The 26,048-nt window shown below is 47.2% G+C and overlaps 1 protein-coding gene across 3 annotated transcripts; it reads right to left on the reverse strand.

The window, feature by feature from the left end:
• Window positions 1–1,353: 1,353 nt before the first annotated feature.
• Window positions 1,354–25,972, reverse strand: cep63 (centrosomal protein 63). Of its 3 annotated transcripts, XR_006083556.1 has the most exons (16): window positions 25,848–25,972; window positions 25,244–25,330; window positions 24,931–25,108; window positions 23,230–23,325; window positions 22,430–22,525; window positions 21,590–21,712; window positions 20,847–20,960; window positions 20,376–20,555; window positions 16,969–17,213; window positions 14,658–14,760; window positions 9,346–9,543; window positions 7,030–7,116; window positions 6,613–6,815; window positions 6,095–6,488; window positions 2,680–4,805; window positions 1,354–2,575 (listed from the first exon to the last, which is right to left on the reverse strand). XR_006083556.1 is itself a non-coding variant. In XM_042322853.1 (15 exons), the coding sequence occupies exons 2-15, from the start codon at window positions 25,309–25,311 to the stop codon at window positions 4,632–4,634; spliced, it is 2,259 nt and encodes a 752-aa protein (XP_042178787.1). In that variant the 5' UTR covers window positions 25,312–25,330; window positions 25,848–25,972; the 3' UTR covers window positions 1,354–4,631. The 3 variants fall into 3 exon arrangements, 2 of the variants coding, with proteins under 2 accessions (XP_042178787.1, XP_042178788.1); XM_042322853.1 differs by having other exon boundaries at window positions 1,354–4,805; XM_042322854.1 differs by lacking the exon at window positions 23,230–23,325 and having other exon boundaries at window positions 1,354–4,805.
• Window positions 25,973–26,048: the final 76 nt, after the last annotated feature.

Raw genomic sequence — 26,048 nt, forward strand, 5'->3', positions numbered from 1 at the left:
GCAAAGCCAGGTTGTGTGCAGTAACATTTACCAGGACTGTACTTTATGGGCCCGATTTAGACTTGTCATAAGTTGATTTGACATAGACTAAAGTAAAAAACTACAACTTTTTTTTAAAAACTAAATTTAAACTTTAAATCAGTGTGGAGTCTACTTACTTCCAGTCAGAATATGGCCTTAAATGTCTTAAGCTAATAAGCAATTTAAACATTTTTTAAATTTTAACCCACAAAAAAGCAATGGAAGTCGATGAGGAAAAAAGGAATCTGTGATGCAATGACAGTCACTCAGTAATGCCGTTAGAAACTGGAGCAGAGACCAATGACGGCAGAGACTTGAAAACGGCAGGAAAGCTGATGTTACCAGGGAAACCTGTAGCTTCAAATGATCCGTCGACATCATGTGTAGATACAGCAGGTTACTGTAGCAAACCATATGTAGCTGTCTGTCATCATATGCAACGGCATTGCTCTTCCCTGGGAAATCCTGACCGGCATGAGTTCAATGTAACAGCGCCCTCTGCTGGTGGCTTTCAGAAGAGCAGTTCAGTTCAGCTTCCTGCGGTCCAATGACTTGCTGCTTATTGTTGTACAGCAAGAACACTGTCCCAGTCCGTAGTACCCCAGCTAGCGCTAACACAACAAAACATTTTGTTCATTCAACTTTATGTACTATTTGCTCTATTGTAGCCTGAGAGCCTGTCTGTTTTTGTTCCCTTGCCAACTCCTCATGGACAGCTTGGCATGGCAATGAATGACTGTCTGTCTGTCAATGACAAGAGAGCAGAAACAGGCTCGTTCTATTGCATCTTTAGTCACGTTGAAGCTTTATCATATTCGTCCTTAGGTAGCTAGGTCATGGAACTACTGAAACGTTGAAGCTACATCCTAGTCTTCCTTAGGTAGCTAGGTCATGGAACTACTGTGATCTGCGTCTTTATCTGTTGTGTATCTTAACCAGAAATCCGTAGGCAGGTGGTAAAATTAGGCTTAGCTAATTCTTCCCTTACTCCAGGCCCCTTGAAAGAATCCTCATCCGTCAAAAAACCCTGCGTTCCTCCAACATGGAACCCTATTCCCTATATAGGGCACTACTTTTGACCCTACGACAATAAAATAGGGTGCAATTTGGGACGTAAGCCCTCGCTCTCCTCTGCTTCAGCATAAAGAGTAGCTAGCAAGAGGTTTGCTCTGCCAAGTTCCACTCTCCAGTTTGTTGGGCCTGACTGCCCCAGTAACCACGGTTACTAAATACCAATATGAAAGACTTCTGGACTGAAGCGATACATATTTCCTTAACACACACGTCCCTAATCCACAAAAAAGGATGGAACAGAAAACACAAAACAATACATTCCTCAAAACATTTGACATTTATTTGGTATATTCATATTTTGTCTTTATTTCATTCCCACAAACACCCGGGTACATCCTAATATTGCACCCTATTTCCCCATATAGTGCACTACTTTTAACCAGAGTGCTATGGGCCTTTTTTTTGTGTGTTATGTGGGAAAGGGTCGAGAGCCAAGGACACCCCCTCCCTCCCTCCCTCCGTTCGTTCTACCATGTTAACCCTCTACTGAGAGATGGGCTGGGACCTTGTGGAACCGTCACAGAATCACAGAGAGGATGACAGATTTTCTGGCACTAACAAATAATTTTTTTGATTCCCTCTCTCTCTCCCTCTCTCAGGGAGGGATGCAGTCACACCTTAACCCTGAGGAGAGAGACCCCGCCCACACACTGCTGACTGAGAGAGAAGATGTACCATGTTCTCGTCAACATCTGAGCCATTGAAGAATGAGGTTTTGAATATTAAAAAAAATATATATATTTCTATGTTTACAAACATAGTTACATTCCATCTTGGGTTTATATGGATGATATCACAGGAGGCAAACTGTCAATAAAAACAATGACTGCTACAGCACCGCCAGAAAAACATTCCACATCCAGAAAAACAGACGGCGAAACGGGTACAAAAGGAAGGAGATTGTCAAGGACGAATCTAAGCACCACTAACTCGGCTTAGCAATACGTTTCTAAAGTGCTTTACAGAGGCGCTAACTGACGACGACACTGTAGATTTGAGTCAGTGGGTTCAGAGACACACCTAAACTACCCTGGACTAAATCACACACGTGAACTCTGCAACAAACTGTCACTGGTCACATTTACAGTGTATCTTTCCAACAGGTCCATCTGTAGAGACACACAAAGCCAGAGAACTGCCTCACTAATACTCCTAGAACTAGAGAAACCTGGACTCTGGTGTGTGGGTTGGTGGGTCGGTCCAACAGGTCCATCTGTAGAGACACACAAAGCCAGAGAACTGCCTCACTAATACTCCTAGAACTAGAGAAACCTGGACTCTGGTGTGTGGGTTGGTGGGTCGGTCCAACAGGTCCATCTGTAGAGACACACAAAGCCAGAGAACTGCCTCACTAATACTCCTAGAACTAGAGAAACCTGGACTCTGGTGTGTGGGTTGGTGGGTCGGTCCAACAGGTCCATCTGTAGAGACACACAAAGCCAGAGAACTGCCTCACTAATACTCCTAGAACTAGAGAAACCTGGACTCTGGTGTGTGGGTTGGTGGGTCGGTCCAACAGGTCCATCTGTAGAGACACACAAAGCCAGAGAACTGCCTCACTAATACTCCTAGAACTAGAGAAACCTGGTGGTCGGTCGGTCAGTGGCACATATCTGGTGACGACTCCAGAGGTGAGCTGTCTGTCTGGTCAGCTATTTGCAGTTAAGGTTAGGAGGAGTCTGGATGGACAGGAGGGTTAGGAGGTGTCTGGATGGTCAGGAGGGTTAAGGTCAGGAGGAGTCTGGATGGACAGGAGTGTTAGGAGGTGTCTGGATGGACAGGAGGGTTAGGAGGTGTCTGGATGGATAGGAGGGTTAGGAGGTGTCTGGATGGACAGGAGGGTTAGGAGGTGTCTGGATGGACAGGAGGGTTAGGAGGTGTCTGGATGGATAGGAGGGTTAGGAGGTGTCTGGATGGACAGGAGGGTTAGGAGGTGTCTGGATGGACAGGAGGGTTAGGAGGTGTCTGGATGGACAGTAGGGTTAGGAGGTGTCTGGATGGTCAGGAGGGTTAAGGTCAGGAGGAGTCTGGATAGACAGGAGGGTTAGGAGGTGTCTGGATGGACAGGAGGGTTAGGAGGTGTCTGGATGGTCAGGAGGGTTAGGAGGTGTCTGGATGGTCAGTAGGGTTAAGGTCAGGAGGAGTCTGGATGGACAGGAGGGTTAGGAGGTGTCTGGATGGTCAGGAGGGTTAGGAGGTGTCTGGATGGTCAGGAGGGTTAGGAGGTGTCTGGATGGTCAGTAGGGTTAAGGTCAGGAGGAGTCTGGATAGACAGGAGGGTTAGGAGGTGTCTGGATGGACAGGAGGGTTAGGAGGTGTCTGGATGGTCAGGAGGGTTAGGAGGTGTCTGGATGGTCAGTAGGGTTAAGGTCAGGAGGAGTCTGGATGGACAGGAGGGTTAGGAGGTGTCTGGATGGTCAGGAGGGTTAGGAGGTGTCTGGATGGTCAGGAGGGTTAGGAGGTGTCTGGATGGTCAGGAGGGTTAGGAGGTGTCTGGATGGTCAGTAGGGTTAAGGTCAGGAGGAGTCTGGATGGACAGGAGGGTTAGGAGGTGTCTGGATGGTCAGAAGGGTTAAGGTTAGGAGATGTCTGGATGGTCAGGAGGGTTAGGAGGTGTCTGGTTGGTCATGAGGGTTAGGCTAGGAGGTGTCCGGTTGGTCAGGAGGGTTAGGAGGTGTCTGGTTGGTCAGGAGGGTTAAGGTTAGGAGGTGTCTGGTTGGTCAGGAGGGTTAAGGTTAGGAGGTGTCTGGTTGGTCAGAGGGGGTTAGGAGGTGTCTGGTTGGTCAGGAGGGTTAGGAGGTGTCTGGTTGGTCAGGAGGGTTAGGAGGTGTCTGGATGGTCAGGAGGGATAGGAGGTGTCTGGATGGTCAGGAGGGATAGGAGGTGTCTGGTTGGTCAGGAGGGTTAGGAGGTGTCAGGAGGGTTAAGGTTAGGAGGTGTCTGGATGGTCAGGAAGGTTAGGGGGGGTCTGGATGGTCAGGACGGTTAGGAGGTGTCGGGTTGGTCAGGATGGTTAGGAGGTGTCTGGTTGGTCAGGATGGTTCAGAGGTGTCGGGTTGGGCAGGATGGTTCAGAGGTGTCGGGTTGGTCAGGATGGTTAGGAGGTGTCTGGTTGGTCAGGAGGTGTCTGGATGGCCAGGAGGGTTAGGAGGTGTCTGGATGGTCAGGAGGGTTAAGGTTAGGAGGTGTCTGGATGGTCAGGAGGGTTAAGGTTGGTCAGGAGGGTTAAAGGTTGGGAGGTGTCTGGTTGGTCAGGAGTGTTAGGAGGTTGCTGGTTGGTCAAGAGGGTTAGGAGGTGTCTGGTTGGTCAAGAGGGTTAGGAGGTGTCTGGTTGGTCAAGAGGGTTAGGAGGTGTCTGGTTGGTCAGGAGGGTTAAGGTTGGGAGGTGTCTGGATGGTCAGGAGGATTAAGGTTAGGAGGCGTCTGGATGGTCAGGAAGGTTAAGGTTGGGAGGTGTCTGGTTGGTCAGGAAGGTTAAGGTTAGGAGGCGTCTGGTTGGTCAGGAAGGTTAGGAGGTGTCTGGATGGTCAGGAAGGTTAAGGTTGGGAGGTGTCTGGATGGCCCAGGTATTTAGAAACGGTCCTGACATTGTCCTGCCTCATGCCCTGGATGTGAGCGTCTAGTCTCTGGAGCAGCTCCTGGGAGCGCAGGTTCTCCTCCTCCAGGTACCGGGAAGCCACCGAGCCAGTAGGGGAAGCCACACAGCGCTCCTGGAGAACAGGAGGTATTAGACACTATAAGGTTGCGCAATTCCGGTAAATTTCCTCAAATTACCAGTTTTTTTTTTTTTTAATCACGGCTGGAAGATTCCAGGAATCTGGAAGGAATAAGCAGGAAATCCTCCAACTGGGAATTCTGGGAAAACTGGGAATTTGGAGAAAGCTAGTGATTTGAAACCCTAGACACAGTATTATATTGCCGTACTAACTGAAGACTGAAAAAGGAGACTGGTCCCCAGAAAGGCCTTATGCTGAAATTATTATATCCTGTATAATACTCAACATCTGCCTGTTATCGTCATCGTCAACTTTGACTAACATCACATTATATTTTACTCCTCACTATACCAGCATTATTCTCCAAGTCGCTTAACGCTAGTCTCCTAGTCGCTTAACGCTAGTCTCCTAGTCGCTTAACATTAGTCTCCTAGTCGCTTAACGTTAGTCTCCTAGTCGCTTAACGTTAGTCTCCTAGTCGCTTAACGTTAGTCTCCTAGTCGCTTAACGTTAGTCTCCTAGTCGCCTAACATTAGTCTCCTAGTCGCTTAACGCTAGTCTCCTAGTCGCTTAACGTTAGTCTCCTAGTCGCTTAACGCTAGTCTCCTAGTCGCTTAACGCTAGTCTCCTAGTCGCTGACGTTAGTCTCCTAGTCGCTAACGCTAGTCTCCTAGTCGCTTAACGCTAGTCTCCTAGTCGCTAACGCTAGTCTCCTAGTCGCTAACGCTAGTCTCCTAGTCGCTAACGCTAGTCTCCTAGTCGCTAACGCTAGTCTCCTAGTCGCTAACGCGCTAGTCTCCTAGTCGCTAACGCTAGTCTCCTAGTCGCTAACGCTAGTCTCCTAGTCGCTTAACATTAGTCTCCTAGTCGCTTAACGTTAGTCTCCTAGTCGCTTAACGTTAGTCTCCTAGTCGCTTAACGCTAGTCTCCTAGTCGCTTAACGCTAGTCTCCTAGTCGCTTAACATTAGTCTCCTAGTCGCTTAATGTTAGTCTCCTAGTCGCTTAACGTTAGTCTCCTAGTCGCTTAACGCTGGTCTCCTAGTCGCTTAACGCTGGTCTCCTAGTCGCTTAACGCTGGTCTCCTAGTCGCTTAACAACTGCACTTGTCTTTTCTTACGGACTTTTTTGACAGCAGCTTCACTGAGGAAAAGTCTGTAAGTGTCTCTGGATAAGAGCGTCTGCTAAATGACTAACATGTTTCTTAACAGAGCATCTGTATATAGTAACCACATGAGTCTGGCAGAGTGAGTGTATCTAAATCGTCACTGACATGTAGCCTCACCATGTTCAGTATGTCTTGACTGGCCTGCAGGTGTAGAGCCTCCTCTGAATTGGACAACTGGCCCTCAGCACCACCAGGTGCAGAGATAGGTGCAGAGACAGGTAGAGGTGCAGGAGGTGCAGGTCCATTAGGAACACAGACGAGGGCTGAGGCTGTCCCCCGGGCTAGTCTGCTTTCTCGACAGGACGAGGAGGAGGAGGAGGAAGAGGAGGCTGAGACCGGCCTGTGGTCCAGGGTCTGTGTGTGGTGTCTGTGAGGGGAGGAGGAGGAGAGTGCCTCTAGCTGTTGGAGGAGACGCTGGATCTCCTCTTCGTAGTGCAAGGTGTTCTCCTGCATCCTGGCCTCCATGGCTAAGATCTCCTCTCTGTGTCTCTGTTGCAGTTCCTCTTCACTCCTACAGCAGGAACAACACTGAGGTTCACTAAACATTAGTGAAGAACACAAAGCATAATTCACCAGGCTTTGTGTGACCTGAGTGAGACTGCAGTGTGTGTGTTTGTCTGTCTACTGTAGCTTACCCATCTTGTGTTTGTCGTGGAACGGCCCTGGACTGGTTGTGTAGCAGGGATCTGTCTAGCTTGTCCTGCCAGGTTTGTGTAGAGGCCTCCAGGCGAGCTCTCACCTCCGCCAACTCCTGTCTCATCTGCCTGTTCTCCTGCTCCAAGCTACTCAGAGACGATACATAGCTCTCTCTCAGAGAGGCCAGGCAGGGGTCCCCTTTCTGTAGGGGGTGGGGGGGTGAAGGAGAGAGATTGAAAAAGAGGGCAAGAAAGATATTGAAAGACAATGAAAGATATTGAAAGATAATGAAATACAATGAAAGATGTGGAAATATATTGAAAGATAATGAAAGATAGTGAAAGATACATCAGGACTAAAGGGAAATATACAGTAGATTTGGACAACGTTCCAAAGAAGTATAAATCAGTCCAGACCATAGTAGACCTCGACTCCACTCTCTCCAGCAGATCATTCAGATGTTGGTTCTCAATCTTCAGAGTTTCCAGCTGCACCTGAGTCACCTGGATGGAATAGAGTAACAGAGCCACTGGCATAAGTAGGGCTTGGCGATATGGCCAAAATATCATATCACAGTATTTTTTCTTCATATTTTGGATGGTATTTTTTTTATATATTTTTTTATTACTAACATTTCTAAGTGTGATTTATGAGTAGTGTATTACCTCAGGTTAGCAACACATATATTCTAAGTGATTTTCAATGGGTCTTTCTCTATTCTGATTGGTTTATACTGTTCAATTCGACTTCAACCTCAAATTATTTCCTGCATTTCCATCCATTTCCTGGCACTCGTTTGAAATTATTTTCACACTGCCACGTGCCTGCACTATACGGGCAAAGCTGTATTAGCTAGCTTTCTAACTCAGTAGATTCATTAGCTAGCTAGCCAGCTAACTTGAGATTAGCATTAGTGGCTAACATGATTTAGCTAACTCAGTACATTCATTAGCTCATAGATTACTGCACCTGTACATTTCCCATCTATAATTTAGCCCAAACAACTACCTCTTCCCCTACTGTATTTATTTATTTTGCTCCTTTGCACCCCATTATTTTTATTTCTATTTTGCCCATTCTTCCACTGCAAATCTACCATTCCAGTGTTTTACTTGCTATATTGTATTTACTTCGCCACCACTGCTTTTTTTTGCCTTTACCTCCCTTATCTCACCTCATTTGCTCACATTGTATATAGACTTATTTTTCTACTGTATTATTGACTGTATGTTTGTTTTACTCCATGTGTAACTCTGTGTTGTTGTATGTGTCGAACTGCTTTGCTTTATCTTGGCCAGGTCGCAATTGTAAATGAGAACGTATTCTCAACCTGGTTAAATAAAGGTGAAATAAATAAATAAATTAGCCAGCTAGCCAGCTAACTAGCGATTAGCATTAATGGCTAACACGATTTAGCGAAAAACTTGCTAAGAAAAGACAAACTGGCTGTTTGCAGATGTAATAAAAGACAAACTAATATTATACAACGCCTGTGGATTGTTGCATGAGCTGCATTGACCATGCAGAATGACCGCACGTAGTCTCTTGGTTGAGCAACAACAAATGGGTTCCATGAGTGACAGACGACGGAGCTGGTCTGTGTGGAAAGCGAAATGGAGAGAAAGAGAGATTTCAAAAAAAGCTTTTGACTCAATTTGGCATGAGGGTCTGCTATACAAATTGATGAAAAGAGGTGTTGGGGGGAAAACATATGACATTATAAAATCCACACAAACCACAAGTGAGCGGTTCAAATTGGCCAAAAAAAAACAAGCGGATTTCTATCCACAGTCACCTATAGCTCATCTCTTGGCAGTAGTACTGTAGACTACTTTATCACTGACCTCAACCCAGAGTCTCTCAGAGCGTTCACACTCAGCCCACTGACAGCCCTATCAGACCACAGCAAAATCACAGTCTACTTGAACAGAGCAATACCCAATCACGAGGCATCAAAGCCAAAGGAACTGAGTAACATTAAGAAATGCTATAGATGGAAGGAATGCAGTTTGGAAACCTACCAAAAAACAATTAAGCAACAACAAATTCAATCCCTTCGAGACAATTTCTAGATCTTTTTAGCTCTATAACAAAGAATAAAGAGCAAAAACATATACATGATCAAATACAAATCTTAGAATCAACTATTAAAGACTACCAGAACCCACTGGATTCTCCAATTACCTTGAATGAACTACAGGACAAAATAAAAAACCTCCAACCCAAAAAGGCCTGTGGTGTTGATGGTATCCTTAATGAAATGATCAAATATACAGACAACAAATTCCAATTGGCTATACTAAAACTCTTTAACATCATCCTTAGCTCTGGCATCTTCCCCAATATTTGGAACCAAGGACTGATCACCCCAATCCACAAAAGTGGAGACAAATTTGACCTCAATAACTACTGTGGAATATGTGTCAACAGTAACCTTGGGAAAATCCTCTGCATTATCATTAACAGCAGACTCGTACATTTCCTCAACGAAAACAATGTACTGAGCAAATGTCAAATTGGCTTTTTACCAAATTACCGTACAACAGACCATGTATTCACCCTGTACACCCTAATTAACAACCAAACAAACCAAAACAAAGGCAAAGTCTTGTCATGCTTTGTTGATTTCTACAGACAACACCCCCTTGGTAGACTGTTTAAGAGGAGTGTTACTATGTTGTATTTGTATACAATCTTTCCTTTAAGACTCCTTTCACCCTGGTGGACCTCACCTTGAGCTCAGCCGCCCGGCGCTCTGCTCTCTCCACCTCGCCACTTAGCTGGCGCTCCACGCTGGAGGCGGAGCCACTGAGTGTGGCGATGGTGATGTCACGCTGGTGCAGTTCATTGGTCATCTGGGACACCTCCTTCCTCATGCCCTCCACCTCCCAGCAGCGCGTCTGCTCCGCCCTCGCCAGCTCCTCACGCAGCTATAATAGAACGGAATGTAAATAGGACTGTCCTGTCGTTATGTACTCATTAAACATCCTGGTATTTCCCATCTATTGGCCAACCACTGAAAATGACCACCACATGCTACAACTGGACGAATCGTGACTTAAGATAATGTTATTGAAAGCTTCGACAGAGGCTAAGTACAGGTAAATATGTTTTAATACTCCTGTCTGGTGGGGCTTCAGCGCGGAACAGGGTTGAGTTTGTCTGGTGGGGCTTCAGCACGGAACAGGGTTGAGTTTGTCTGGTGGAGCTTCAGCACGGAACAGGGTTGAGTTTGTCTGGTGGGGCTTCAGCACGGAACAGGGTTGAGTTTGTCTGGTGGGGCTTCAGCACGGAACAGGGTTGAGTTTGTCTGGTGGGGCTTCAGCGCGGAACAGGGTTGAGTTTGTCTGGTGGAGCTTCAGCACGGAACAGGGTTGAGTTTGTCTGGTGGGGCTTCAGCACGGAACAGGGTTGAGTTTGTCTGGTGGGGCTTCAGCACGGAACAGGGTTGAGTTTGTCTGGTGGAGCTTCAGCACGGAACAGGTTTGAGTTTGTCTGGTGGAGCTTCTGCACGGAACAGGGTTGAGTTTGTCTGGTGGGGCTTCAGCACGGAACAGGGTTGAGTTTGTCTGGTGGGGCTTCAGCACGGAACAGGGTTGAGTTTGTCTGGTGGAGCTTCAGCACGGAACAGGGTTGAGTTTGTCTGCTCGGGATTCAGCACGGAACAGGGTTGAGTTTGTCTGCTCGGGCTTCAGCACGGAACAGGGTTGAGTTTGTCTGGTGGAGCTTCAGCACGGAACAGGGTTGAGTTTGTCTGCTCGGGCTTCAGCACGGAACAGGCTTGAGTTTGTCTGGTGGAGCTTCAGCACGGAACAGGGTTGAGTTTGTCTGGTGGGGCTTCAGCACGGAACAGGGTTGAGTTTGTCTGGTAGGGGCTTCAGCACGGAACAGGGTTGAGTTTGTCTGGTGGAGCTTCAGCACGGAACAGGGTTGAGTTTGTCTGGTGGGGCTTCAGCACGGAACAGAGTTGAGTTTGTCTGGTGGAGCTTCAGCACGGAACAGGGTTGAGTTTGTCTGGTGGAGCTTCAGCACGGAACAGGGTTGAGTTTGTCTGGTGGAGCTTCAGCACGGAACAGGTTTGAGTTTGTCTGGTGGAGATTCAGCACGGAACAGGGTTGAGTTTGTCTGGTGGGGCTTCAGCACGGAACAGGATTGAGTTTGTCTGGTGGGGCTTCAGCACGGAACAATGCTCTTGTAGTGTGTGATGTACAACGACAAGTGTTAAGAACAGCGATCAGCCATTGAGATGATGACGTTGTATCACGACTCCCAGAAGGTGTGGACTCTGGAGCAGGAGCCAGGACTACTGCTGGTATGCATTTGTACTTGTCTTTAAAAACCAAAGAGTCAAATCGTTACAACTCTGAAGTTGACAAGCAATGTTACTCAATTCAAAAATGTATTGGACTAGATATTTACACTCCGTATGGCAAGAGTGAATGTCTGCATGAAAACATTTATGAGGCTGCTCTTTTTTGCCACAGCTTGTTGTAGCTACGTTAACAATGTAATCACATCATTGTTTTAGAGAGACAGCGTGGTGGCATGGAGAATCCTCCTGACCAAACTGAAGAATCTTGTAGTGTGTGAGGGTTAGGAGGTGTCTGGTTGGTCAGGAGGGGTCTGGTTGGACAGGAGGGTTAGAAGGTGTCTGGATGGTCAGGAGGGTTAAGGTTAACTTGGAGAATGGTGGCATGGAGAATCCTCCCGACCAAACTGAAGAATCTTGTAGTGTGTGAGGGTTAGGAGGTGTCTGGTTGGTCAGGAGGGTTAGGAGGTGTCTGGTTGGTTAGGAGGCGTCTGGATGGTCAGGAGGGTTAAGGTTAACTTGGAGAATGGTGGCATGGAGAATCCTCCCGACCAAACTGAAGAATCTTGTAGTGTGTGAGGGTTAGGAGGTGTCTGGTTGGTCAGGAGGGGTCTGGTTGGACAGGAGGGTTAGAAGGTGTCTGGATGGTCAGGAGGGTTAAGGTTAACTTGGAGAATGGTGGCATGGAGAATCCTCCCGACCAAACTGAAGAATCTTGTAGTGTGTGAGGGTTAGGAGGTGTCTGGTTGGTCAGGAGGGTTAGGAGGTGTCTGGTTGGTCAGGAGGGTTAAGGTTAACTTGGAGAATGGTGGCATGGAGAATCCTCCCGACCAAACTGAAGAATCTTGTAGTGTGTGACCCTCCGTCTCTGCTACATCATTTAGTATACGCACCACTACGTTGGCAAGACAACAAAACTACAGGAAAGTTTCATGTGAGAGGCTCAGCGATGTTAGTATTTTGAAAGTCATGTAGTGTACGCTCGGCCTTACCCGTTACACCTCAGTTACAGAGCGACTCCTCTGACCCCACTGTGGGACCCTGGTCACTGCCACTTACTGTGGGACCCTGGTCACTGCCACTTACTGTGGGACCCTGGTCACTGCCACTTACTGTGGGACCCTGGTCACTGCCACTTACTGTGGGACCCTGGTCACTGCCACTTACTGTGGGACCCTGGTCACTGCCACTTACTGTGGGACCCTGGTCACTGCCACTTACTGTGGGACCCTGGTCACTGCCACTTACTGTGGGACCCTGGTCACTGCCACTTACTGTGGGACCCTGGTCACTGCCACTTACTGTGGGACCCTGGTCACTGCCACTTACTGTGGGACCCTGGTCACTGCCACTTACTGTGGGACCCTGGTCACTGCCACTTACTGTGGGACCCTGGTCACTGCCACTTACTGTGGGACCCTGGTCACTGCCACTTACTGTGGGACCCTGGTCACTGCCACTTACTGTGGGACCCTGGTCACTGCCACTTACTGTGGGACCCTGGTCACTGCCACTTACTGTGGGACCCTGGTCACTGCCACTTACTGTGGGACCCTGGTCACTGCCACTTACTGTGGGACCCTGGTCACTGCCACTTACTGTGGGACCCTGGTCACTGCCACTTACTGTGGGACCCTGGTCACTGCCACTTACTGTGGGACCCTGGTCACTGCCACTTACTGTGGGACCCTGGTCACTGCCACTTACTGTGGGACCCTGGTCACTGCCACTTACTGTGGGACCCTGGTCACTGCCACTTACTGTGGGACCCTGGTCACTGCCACTTACTGTGGGACCCTGGTCACTGCCACTTACTGTGGGACCCTGGTCACTGCCACTTACTGTGGGACCCTGGTCACTGCCACTTACTGTGGGACCCTGGTCACTGCCACTTACTGTGGGACCCTGGTCACTGCCACTTACTGTGGGACCCTGGTCACTGCCACTTACTGTGGGACCCTGGTCACTGCCACTTACTGTGGGACCCTGGTCACTGCCACTTACTGTGGGACCCTGGTCACTGCCACTTACTGTGGGACCCTGGTCACTGCCACTTACTGTGGGACCCTGGTCACTGCCACTTACTGTGGGACCCTGGTCACTGCCACTTACTGTGGGACCCTGGTCACTGCCACTTACTGTGGGACCCTGGTCACTGCCACTTACTGGGACCCTGGTCACTGCCACTTACTGGGACCCTGGTCACTGCCACTTACTGTGGGACCCTGGTCACTGCCACTTACTGTGGGACCCTGGTCACTGCCACTTACTGTGGGACCCTGGTCACTGCCACTTACTGTGGGACCCTGGTCACTGCCACTTACTGTGGGACCCTGGTCACTGCCACTTACTGTGGGACCCTGGTCACTGCCACTTACTGTGGGACCCTGGTCACTGCCACTTACTGTGGGACCCTGGTCACTGCCACTTACTGTGGGACCCTGGTCACTGCCACTTACTGTGGGACCCTGGTCACTGCCACTTACTGTGGGACCCTGGTCACTGCCACTTACTGTGGGACCCTGGTCACTGCCACTTACTGTGGGACCCTGGTCACTGCCACTTACTGTGGGACCCTGGTCACTGCCACTTACTGTGGGACCCTGGTCACTGCCACTTACTGTGGGACCCTGGTCACTGCCACTTACTGTGGGACCCTGGTCACTGCCACTTACTGTGGGACCCTGGTCACTGCCACTTACTGTGGGACCCTGGTCACTGCCACTTACTGTGGGACCCTGGTCACTGCCACTTACTGTGGGACCCTGGTCACTGCCTGTGGGACCCTGGTCACTGTGGGACCCTGGTCACTGCCACTTACTGTGGGACCCTGGTCACTGCCACTTACTGTGGGACCCTGGTCACTGCCACTTACTGTGGGACCCTGGTCACTGCCACTTACTGTGGGACCCTGGTCACTGCCACTTACTGTGGGACCCTGGTCACTGCCACTTACTACTGGGACCCTGGTCACTGCCACTTACTGGGACCCTGGTCACTGCCACTTACTGGGACCCTGGTCACTGCCCTTACTGTGGGACCCTGGTCACTGCCACTTACTGTGGGACCCTGGTCACTGCCACTTACTGTGGGACCCTGGTCACTGCCACTTACTGTGGGACCCTGGTCACTGCCACTTACTGTGGGACCCTGGTCACTGCCACTTACTGTGGGACCCTGGTCACTGCCACTTACTGTGGGACCCTGGTCACTGCCACTTACTGTGGGACCCTGGTCACTGCCACTTACTGTGGGACCCTGGTCACTGCCACTTACTGTGGGACCCTGGTCACTGCCACTTACTGTGGGACCCTGGTCACTGCCACTTACTGTGGGACCCTGGTCACTGCCACTTACTGTGGGACCCTGGTCACTGCCACTTACTGTGGGACCCTGGTCACTGCCACTTACTGTGGGACCCTGGTCACTGCCACTTACTGTGGGACCCTGGTCACTGCCACTTACTGTGGGACCCTGGTCACTGCCACTTACTGTGGGACCCTGGTCACTGCCACTTACTGTGGGACCCTGGTCACTGCCACTTACTGTGGGACCCTGGTCACTGCCACTTACTGTGGGACCCTGGTCACTGCCACTTACTGTGGGACCCTGGTCACTGCCACTTACTGTGGGACCCTGGTCACTGCCACTTACTGTGGGACCCTGGTCACTGCCACTTACTGTGGGACCCTGGTCACTGCCACTTACTGTGGGACCCTGGTCACTGCCACTTACCCGTTTCACCTCAGTCACAGAGCGACTCCTCTCTTCCTTGATATGCTTCAGCTCCGTTTCTCTCGTGACCAACTCTCCTCTCTGTCTGCTCATCGTCTCCAGTCTGAGGAGAGAAGACATGTTTCACTATGGGCACATAGTTTTTTTTTGTAAAAACATAAAATTGTGATGCATATAAACTGATACCAGGCTGCAGTATGACGACAAAGCAGATTTTGTACCTTCATCAACCAAACTGTGACACAGATGGCTGCAGATTGACTACATGATAAAACAGAGGACCCACAATTCAACAACGTTTAGTTGGAATATTTTTTCACAATTCGTTATGTAAACTTTTCAACCTTAACTAAATGAATTCAACACAACTGTAAAATGAAAGACAACATCTTGTTGTTGTTAAATGGACTCAATTCACACGTGGTGCTCCTAGACTTTATTCAGACAATTTAAAAATGAAGTGAAAAAAAAATAAAAAATGAAATCAACCAGTCAATCAGTCAGCCAACCAGTCAATCAGTCAGCCAATCAGACAGTCAGCCAACCAGTCAATCAGTCAGCCAACCAGACAGTCAGCCAACCAGTCAATCAGTCAGCCAATCAGACAGTCAGCCAACCAGTCAATCAGTCAGCCAATCAGACAGTCAGTCAGCCAATCAGACAGTCAGCCAACCAGTCAATCAGTCAGCCAATCAGACAGTCAGCCAACCAGTCAATCAGTCAGCCAATCAGACAGTCAGCCAACCAGTCAGTCAGTCAGCCAACCAGTCAGTCAGTCAGTCAGCCAATCAGACAGTCAGTCAGCCAATCAGACAGTCAATCAGTCAGCCAATCAGACAGTCAGCCAACCAGTCAGTCAGCCAGCCAATCAGACAGTCAGTCAGTCAGTCAGCCAATCAGCCAACCAGTCAATCAGTCAGCCAATCAGACAGTCAGTCAGCCAATCAGACAGTCAGCCAACCAGTCAATCAGTCAGCCAATCAGACAGTCAGCCAACCAGTCAATCAGTCAGCCAATCAGACAGTCAGCCAACCAGTCAGTCAGCCAATAAGACAGTCAATCAGTCAGCCAATCAGACAGTCAGCCAACCAGTCAATCAGTCAGCCAACCAGTCAATCAGTCAGCCAATCAGACAGTCAGTCAGTCAGCCAATCAGACAGTCAGTCAGTCAGCCAATCAGACAGTCAGCCAACCAGTCAATCAGTCAGCCAATCAGACAGTCAGCCAACCAGTCAGTCAGTCAGCCAACCAGTCAGTCAGTCAGTCAGCCAATCAGACAGTCAGCCAGCCAATCAGACAGTCAATCAGACAGTCAGCCAACCAGTCAGTCAGTCAGCCAGCCAATCAGACAGTCAATCAGTCAGCCAATCAGCCAACCAGTCAATCAGTCAGCCAATCAGACAGTCAGCCAACCAGTCAGTCAGCCAATCAGACAGTCAGCCAACCAATCAGACAGTCAGTCAGCCAGTCAGTCAGTCAGCCAATCAGACAGTCAGCCAACCAGTCAGTCAGTCAGTCAGCCAATCAGACAGTCAGCCAACCAGTCAGTCAATCAGTCAGCCAATCAGACAGTCAGCCAACCAGTCAATCAGTCAGCCAATCAGACAGTCAGCCAACCAGTCAGCCAATCAGGCAGTCAGCCAGCCAACCAATCAGACAGTCAGTCAGTCAGACAGTCAGCCAATCAGACAGTCAGTCAGACAGTCAACCATTTAGTCATACAGTTAACCAGACAACCAGTCAGACAGTCAGCCAACCAATCAGACAGTCAGCCAACCAGTCAGTCAGACAGTCAGCCAATCAGACAGACAGTCAGACAGTCAGCCAATCAGACAGTCAGTCAGACAGTCAGCCAATCAGACGGTCAGTCATTTAGACAGTCAAGCAGACAGTCAGTCAGCCAGTCAACCATTTAGTCATACAGTTAACCAGACAACCAGTCAGACAACCAATCAGACAGTCAGCCAACCAGTCAGTCAGACAGTCAGCCAATCAGACAGTCAGTCAGACAGTCAGCCAATCAGACGGTCAGTCATTTAGACAGTCAGTCTGCCAGTCAACCATTTAGTCATACAGTTAACCAGACAACCAGTCAGACAGTCAACCAACCAGCCAGTCAGTCAACCAACCAGGCAGACAGTCAGCCGACCAATCAGTCATTTAGTCACAGTCAGCCAGACAGCCAGTCAGTCAACCAACCACTCAGTCATTTAGTCACAGTCAACCAGACTGCCAGTCAGTCAACCAACCACTCAGTCATTTAGTCACAGTCAACCAGACTGCCAGTCAGTCAACCAACCGGTCAGATCACCTGTCTCTGAGTCTGGCCAGTTCAGTCTTCAGGTGGACCTCACAGGCCTGGGCAGAGTGTAGCTTGGTGGTAGTCTTCTCTAGGTCCTGTCTGAGGAGCTGTAGTCCTGAGCCACCTCTCCCCTGGGCTCCTAGACACTCCTCTAGAGACTGGATGACTTCTTCTTTAGCCTGCAGGGCCCTGGTCAGCTTGGACAGGTCATTACAGAACTGCTGCTTCTGCCCCTCCTTCTCCTCTGTCAGCACCTGCAGGGGGGAGCAGAGTGAACCCACCGTCTATGAATCAGTCTACAACAACAAAACCCACAGTCTATGAATCAGTCTATAAGCAGGTCTATGAACCAGTCTACAACACCAAACCCACCGTCTATAAGCCAGTCTATAAGCAGGTCTATGAATCAGTCTATAAGCCAGTATATAAGCCAGTCTATGAACCAAACCCACAGTCTATAAGCCAGTCTATGAACCAGTCTACAACACCAAACCCACCGTCTATGAATCAGTCTACAACAACAAAACCCAGTCTATGAATCAGTCTACAACACCAAACCCACCGTCTATGAATCAGTCTACAACACCAAAACCCAGTCTATGAATCAGTCTACAACACCAAAACCCACAGTCTATGAATCAGTCTACAACAACAAAACCCACAGTCTATGAATCAGTCTACAACAACAAAACCCACCGTCTATGAATCAGTCTACAACAACAAAACCCACAGTCTATGAATCAGTCTACAACACCAAACCCACCGTCTATGAATCAGTCTACAACACCAAAACCCACAGTCTATGAATCAGTCTACAACAAAACCCAGTCTATGCCAGTCTATAACACCAAACCCACTGTCTATGAATCAGTCTATAACAACAAAACCCACGGTCTATAAGCCAGTCTATGAACCAGTCTACAACACCAAACCCACCGTCTATGAATCAGTCTACAACACCAAACCCACAGTCTATGAATCAGTCTACAACACCAAACCCACCGTCTATGAATCAGTCTACAACACCAAACCCACTGTCTATGAATCCGTCTACAACACCAAACCCACAGTCTATGAATCAGTCTACAACAACAAAACCCAGTCTATGAATCAGTCTACAACAACAAAATCCACCGTCTATGAATCAGTCTACAACACCAAAACCCAGTCTATGCCAGTCTATAACACCAAACCCACCGTCTATGAATCAGTCTATAACAACAAACCCACTGTCTATGAATCAGTCTATAACACCAAACCCACTGTCTATGAATCAGTCTATAACAACAAAACCCACGGTCTATAAGCCAGTCTATGAACCAGTCTACAACACCAAACCCACCGTCTATGAATCAGTCAAAAACACCAAACCCACCGTCTATGAATCAGTCTACAACACCAAACCCACAGTCTATGAATCTGTCTACAACACCAAACCCACAGTCTATGAATCAGTCTACAACAACAAAACCCACAGTCTATGAATCAGTCTACAACAACAAACCCAACGTCTATAAGCCAGTCTATGAATCAGTCTATAACACCAAACCCACAGTCTATGAACCAGTCTACAACACCAAACCCACAGTCTATGAATTAGTCTATAACACCAATCCCACAGTCTATAAACCAGTCTATGAACCAGTCTACAACACCAAACCCACTGTCTATAAGCCAGTCTACAACGCCAAACCCACTGTGTATAAGCCAGTCTATGAATTAGTCTATAACACCAAACCCACAGTCTATAAACCAGTATATGAACCAGTCTACAACACCAAACCCACTGTCTATGAATCAGTCTAAAACACCAAACCCACCGTCTATGAATCAGTCTATAACAACAAAACCCACGGTCTATAAGCCAGTCTATGAACCAGTCTACAACACCAAACCCACTGTCTATGAATCAGTCTAAAACACCAAACCCACCGTCTATGAATCAGTCTACAACACCAAACCCACAGTCTATGAATCTGTCTACAACACCAAACCCACAGTCTATGAATCAGTCTACAACAACAAAACCCAGTCTATGAACCAGTCTACAACACCAAACCCACCGTCTATGAATCAGTCAAAAACACCAAACCCACCGTCTATGAATCAGTCTACAACACCAAACCCACAGTCTATGAATTAGTCTATAACACCAATCCCACAGTCTATAAACCAGTCTATGAACCAGTCTACAACACCAAACCCACTGTCTATAAGCCAGTCTACAACGCCAAACCCACTGTGTATAAGCCAGTCTATGAATTAGTCTATAACACCAAACCCACAGTCTATAAACCAGTATATGAACCAGTCTACAACACCAAACCCACTGTTTATAAGCCAGTATATGAACCAGTCTACAACACCAAACCCACTGTTTATAAGCCAGTATATGAACCAGTCTACAACACCAAACCCACTGTTTATAAGCCAGTATATGAACCAGTCTACAACACCAAACCCACTGTTTATAAGCCAGTATATGAACCAGTCTACAACACCAAACCCACTGTTTATAAGCCAGTATATGAACCAGTCTACAACACCAAACCCACTGTTTATAAGCCAGTATATGAACCAGTCTACAACACCAAACCCACTGTTTATAAGCCAGTATATGAACCAGTCTACAACACCAAACCTACAGTCTATAAGCCAGTCTATGAACCAGTCTACAACACCAAACCCACTGTGTATAAGCCAGTCTATGAACCAGTCTACAACACCAAACCTACAGTCTATAAGCCGGTCTACAACACCAAACCTACAGTCTATAAGCCAGTCTACAACACCAAACCTACAGTCTATAAGCCAGTCTATACGCAGGTCTATGAATCAGTCTATAAGCCAGTATATAAGCCAGTCTATGAACCAAACCCACAGTCTATAAGCCAGTCTATGAACCAGTCTACAACATCAAACCCACCGTCTATAAGCCAGTCTATAAGCAGGTCTATGAATCAGTCTATAAGCCAGTATATAAGCCAGTCTATGAACCAAACCCACAGTCTATAAGCCAGTCTATGAACCAGTCTACAACACCAAACCCACAGTCTATAAGCCAGTCTATGAACCAATCTACAACACCAAACCTACAGTCTATAATCCAGTCTATAAGCAGGTATATGAATCAGTCTATAAGCAGGTCTATGAACCAGTCTATAAGCTATGGTCTAATACCATGTTATTTTTCATTCACACCAATCTGCAGCGTCTTTGGTTTACAACAACCGTGCATTTCACACCACTGTCTCACTTCGTCGTCTATTCCTGACTGTAACATCAATCACAGAGACCTGCACCTGGCTGGCACTGACTGTCTATTTCAAGAAAACGGTCCGTCTCAGGTCTGCCAACAGGCACAGGGTTTCCCCCTCCCTCCCTCCCTCCCTCCCTCCCTCCCTCCAGGCTCCTACATGCTGTCCCCTCCTGGGCTCTCCCCTCAGCTGCTCCTGGAGGTGTCTGAGTCGTTCCAGCTCCAGTTCCTGGGAGTGCAGTGTATCCTGGGCCCTCTCCAACTGACCCCTCAGCCTCTGCAGATCTGCCTGCCCGGCACGCCCTCCTCCTGGGTCCTGTAGCCACGCTGCACCCTGGGACTGGAGGAGGAGGTACAGCAGAGTGTAGCTCATTTCAGGATACTTTGAAAGTGGGGGGGGTAATTTTCCTATAAAGTCTTAAGGCTCCTAAATTCTAATGTCAACAGTAGTCTTCAGTGTTCAAATATGCAGAATAAAAGTAAATGTCTCGATGAGACAGGTGATGATAGAAGATTAGAGGGGAATCAGCTTCAAGGTCACGATCCTGTAAATTGTGATGTAAAACTATCTGTACATGTTTTGTACAACACAACATATAGTAAATCGTAAAGTCCCTGGTTGCTAAGTTACCTTCATATTAGTGAACTGCTCTGCCAGACCCTTCCTCTGGGTCTCCAGGGACGACACCTGCTTCTGGTACTGCATCCTCTGGTTCTCCCACTCCGCTGACCTCTGACGGAACTCCTGATGAACACAACACGGAGGTCAGGGGTCAAAAACAACACAGAGGTCAGGGGTGAACAACACAACACTCCCGAGTGGCGCATCGGTCTAAGGCACTGCATCTTAGTGCTAGAGGCATCACTGCAGACCATGGCTAGTTTTCCAGGCGGTATCACAACCGGGCGTGATTAGCAATCCCATAGGGTGGCGCACAATTGGCCCAGCGTTGTCCCGGTTAGGGTTTGGCCAGGGTAAGCCGTCATTGTAAATAAGAATTTGTTCTTAACTGACTTGCCTAGTTAAATAAAGAACAAATAAAAAAACAAAGGTCAGGGGTCAACACAACACAGAGGTCAGGGATGAACACAACACAGAGGTCAGGGGTCAACACAACACAGAGGTCAGGGATGAACACACAGCTAGGGAACAGCAGAGGGTGTCAAAAGGCACATCCGGGGCAATATGCACCTCAAAGTAGCGCTGATCTAGGATCAGGTCCTTCTTGTCCAATATAATGTTATTCATTAGGATGTTTGTTTTTTTTTAAAGGTCAAACTGATGATCACTCCTTCTCTGACAAAATGTCTACACACTGTACTCTACATCGGAAACACTGGTCCATAGCTTCTGAGAAAAGAACCAGGCCGTACCTCTATCTTTCCATTGAGGCGGATCACCTCTGTCCGGTCCTCCTCTCGGCTCTTGGCTCCTTCACGCGACTCCTTCAGCTGTTTACTCTGAAGCTTCTGGTAGCTGTGCTTCAGCTTAGACAACTGGAGGGAGGGAGGGAGAGAGAGAGGAGACATGGGAATGGTGTGGCTTGATTCATGCAGCTCTCTGTACACATTAGACTAGACTGGGTTTCACCCGTAATATGTAAGCAGCTTGAGCATACGGAAAATGGCTATTATTGGTTCTCTAATCTAGAGTAAAGACATATGGACAGGTAGACCGACAGATAGGTAGACAGACATACTGACAGATAGGTAGACAGACTGACGGACAGACAGACAGGTAGACAGACTGACAGATAGGTAGACAGACTGACAGATAGGTAGACAGACTGACAGACAGACGGACAGATAGGTAGACAGACTGACGGACAGACGGACAGGTAGACAGACTGACAGATAGGTAGACAGACTGACGGAGAGACGGACAGGTAGACAGACGGACAGACTGACGGACAGGTAGACAGACGGACAGACTGACGGACAGACTGACAGACAGATAGGTAGACAGACTGACAGATAGGTAGACAGACTGACAGATAGGTAGACAGACTGACAGACTGACAGACAGACAGATAGGTAGACAGACTGACAGATAGGTAGACAGACTGACAGACTGACGGACAGACAGATAGGTGGACAGACTGACAGATAGGTAGACAGACTGACAGATAGGTAGACAGACTGACAGACAGATAGGTAGACAGACTGACAGACCGACACTGTCTTTATGTTGCACTAAAGCGCTCACTAACGTACCTCATCTTTGACACGCTGCAGTTGTTCCTCATATTTAATGACCAGCTCTTGCTTCCCTGTCTGGACCTCATTTAGCTGCTTGCGGAGCAACCCGGCCTGTGGGAAGATAAACAGGCAATAAGGGCTCGTGTCAAGAGAACCCGGTAGGCAGGCTGCATTCACAGCTACAAAACACACTTTAGGAACAAACGCTGTCGTGCAGCAATGCATGTTAAATTAAAACAAACGTTTTGTAGTAGTCACAGAATTGTTCCAATGTTGTGTCTTGATGTATCGGACCTCTCTAGTGTAAGTTCTCACCAACAACATGACAGCCTTCGTAGTTCATTCCATTAGTGTGTTTCTTCTGGGAGATTAGCATGGGCGGCAGGGTAGCCTAGTGGTTAGAGCATTGGACTAGCTGACAAGGTACAAATCTGTCGATCTGCCCCTGAACAGGCAGTTAACCCACTAGGCTGTCATTGAAAATGAGAATTTGTTCTTAACTGACTTACCTAGTAAAATAAATAAATTCAAGCTCAGTTTTAGGCCCCACACCTTAAGTTGACGGAGACTGACGGAACACTCACATTTACATGCAGCAGAAAAGCTTGCCTCACACATTTGGCTGCAAAAATCGGATAACTTTCCTCGAATTTGCAGGTTTTCCAGAAATCCTGGTTGAAGGATTCCAATGTATTTAATTTTTTTGCTTATTCCAATTATCTTCTAAAAAGGATTTCTAGAAAACTGGAGAATTTGGGGAAAGTTAAGAGGAGTTTTGCAATTCTACTTCCACATAGCCTCTCAGTCTAGTTCACCTGCATCAGCTCTTTCTCCACTACCACTTTCAACAACCGACAGCCAGTGTTCTGCAGGTCTAACAGTGAAACTATAGCCACTGTCACTTTGTACATCTTCCACAGGGTATAAAAGGCAAGGAGTGAGACATCAGGAGTTAAAACAGAGATTATATATACTGCCTTCAGAAAGTATTCATACCCCTTGACTTTTTCCCACATTTTGTTGTGTTACAGCCTGAATTTAAAATAGATTAAATTAAGATGTTGTAACTGATCTACACACAATACCCAATAATGTCAAAGTGGAATTATGTTTTTAATTTTTTTACTAAAGAATAAAAAATGCAAAGTTGAAATGTCAATAAGTATTCAACCTCTTTGTTTATGTCAAGCCTCAATAAGTTCAGGAGTAAAAATGTGCTTAACGAGTCACATAATAAGTTGCATGGACTCTGTGTTCAATAATAGTGTTTAACATGATTTTTGAATGACTACTATCATCTCTGTACCCGACACATACAATTATCTGTAAGGTCCCTCAGTCGAGCAGTGAACTTCAAACACAGATTCAACCACAAAGACCCGTGAGGTTTTCCAATGTCTCGCAAAAGAAGGGCACCTATTGGTAGATGGGCAAAAATAAAAAACAAAGCAGACATTGAATATCCCTTTGAGGTTGAATCCATGTTTGAAGTTCACTGCTGGACTGAGGGACCTTACAGTATGTGTGGGGTACAGAGATGAAGGACCTTACAGATAATTGTATGTGTGGGGTACAGAGATGAGGGACCTTACAGATAATTGTATGTGTAGGGTAGAGAGATGAGGGACCTTACAGATAATTGTATGTGTGGGGTAGAGAGATGAGGGACCTTACAGATAATTGTATGTGTAGGGTAGAGAGATGAGGGACCTTACAGATAATTGTATGTGTGGGGTAGAGAGATGAGGGACCTTACAGATAATTGTATGTGTAGGGTAGAGAGATGAGGGACCTTACAGATAATTGTATGTGTGGGGTAGAGAGATGAGGGACCTTACAGATAATTGTATGTGTGGGGTACAGAGATGAGGGACCTTACAGTATGTGTGGGGTAGAGAGATGAGGGACCTTACAGATAATTGTATGTGTGGAGTACAGAGATGAGGGACCTTACAGATAATTGTATGTGTGGGGTAGAGAGATGAGGGACCTTACAGATAATTGTATGTGTGGGGTAGAGAGATGAGGGACCTTACAGTATGTGTGGGGTACAGAGATGAGGGACCTTACAGATAATTGTATGTGTGGGGTAGAGAGATGAGGGACCTTACAGATAATGGTATGCGTGGGGTGAGATACCCAATAGGTTGGGCAATAGTTTTCTTGTCAATCCTCTTAAAAAAAGGTATACTTAAAACTGGAAATGAACCAATCCTCCATTGTTAACACTATGGAAAGGTCAAATGCTTTATTATCTTACAATGGAAAAGTGCTTGGGGCGATGGAGAGAAATAAAATGGTGCAGTTTGAGACGATGTGGCCGAGAGTGATGCAGGCGCTGGAGATGGGGGTGTGAGCAGGGGGAGTCTGGGGATGGGGGTGTGAGCAGGGGGAGTCTGGGGATGGGTGATGTTCGTTGTCTGCCTTTGCATAAGGTTTGTATGTGTTTTGTATTGTTTGAAAATAAATACAAATCGTACAATAACAACAACAATACTATCTATGCACAACCGTACCTCTGAGTTCCTTTGGTCTATGAGGTTTCTGGCTGAGAGGAGCTCCTCTTCTCCGCTGTGTAGACGCAGCTCCATGGCCTGGATCTCTGCCTCCCACTCCGTCCTCTTATGGTTCACCATGATGTCTATCTGTCTCATCAGCTCCTGCAGCTCGGGCTCACAGGACGTGAGGACAGAGCTGGGAAGGGCGGAGCAGGACAACATTTACTTTCTGAAAAGCTTGAGGTCTTAAAAAAAAAAAACCCATAGATATCTTCCAATGCATAGTTACTCCTATTAGAACTAAAAGGTAGCTGCTCGTATCTGCTCTCACCTCACGTCATGGTCTTGCAGAGATCCCAAAAAGGCATCCATCTCTAGTAATTGGCTTCTAACCGGCATCCACTTAGCTACATGGTCCCTGTAAATAAAACAATTAATTTATGACTCGTGATTAGGACTGGGAAGCTACTTTGAAATGCACTTACATGAGCGAAAGTTAGATAGCTATCAGTTAGCAGTCCATCATCAGTACTGTCTGCAGAGTGTTATGATCATACAGATCACTATGCCAGCTTATCAACAAACGTGTTAGCCAACCAGATTGTATCTAAATGTATTGACTGTCAGCTAGCTAGCTTGCCAGACAATACAGTTTTTTTGTTTGTTTGTTGTTTGTACTAGTTACCGTTAGCTAACTAAAGTAAGTCAAGGACAGTGTAACATTACATTCGCTTGTTAGCTACTAAACGAGCTAACTGTTGACGACAACAACAAAAAAACTAGAGACAGGTTAATAACTAGCTATGAATTTATTAACGTTGTATCCGTAGTCATAACATTCATGTCGATATAGGATATTAGATTAATTTGCTGTAACTTACACGTGTAAAACCATGAGACAATCGATTATTATACTCATATATGATGATACTCACAGGAATAGCAAGGCCTGGTAGCGTCAGACAGCAGCTAGTTGCTACTAGTGGAGCTCTAGATAACAACTGCTGTGTTTACAGTCCGTTTCCCCCCGCAGGGCATTCTGGGATAGAGGTAGCTAGTTAGCTAGATAGATATATACAGTAGCTAGATAGATAGATAGATAGATAGATACAGTAGCTAGATAGATAGATAGATAG

The sequence above is a fragment of the Oncorhynchus tshawytscha genome, linkage group LG06 (assembly GCF_018296145.1).
Source record: "Oncorhynchus tshawytscha isolate Ot180627B linkage group LG06, Otsh_v2.0, whole genome shotgun sequence".
Taxonomy (NCBI): domain Eukaryota; kingdom Metazoa; phylum Chordata; class Actinopteri; order Salmoniformes; family Salmonidae; genus Oncorhynchus; species Oncorhynchus tshawytscha.

Excerpts from the sequence above, each read along its gene's own strand:
- cep63 (XM_042322853.1), bottom strand. The coding sequence starts at position 25,311 with ATGCCGGTTAGAAGCCAATTACTAGAGATGGATGCCTTTTTGGGATCT. Across the intron at positions 14,761-16,968 it reads CTGGCCAGACTCAGAGACAG|ACTGGAGACGATGAGCAGAC; the intron begins GTGATCTGACCG and ends TTCTCTCCTCAG. Across the intron at positions 7,117-9,345 it reads GCCGGGCGGCTGAGCTCAAG|GTGACTCAGGTGCAGCTGGA; the intron begins GTGAGGTCCACC and ends TATTCCATCCAG.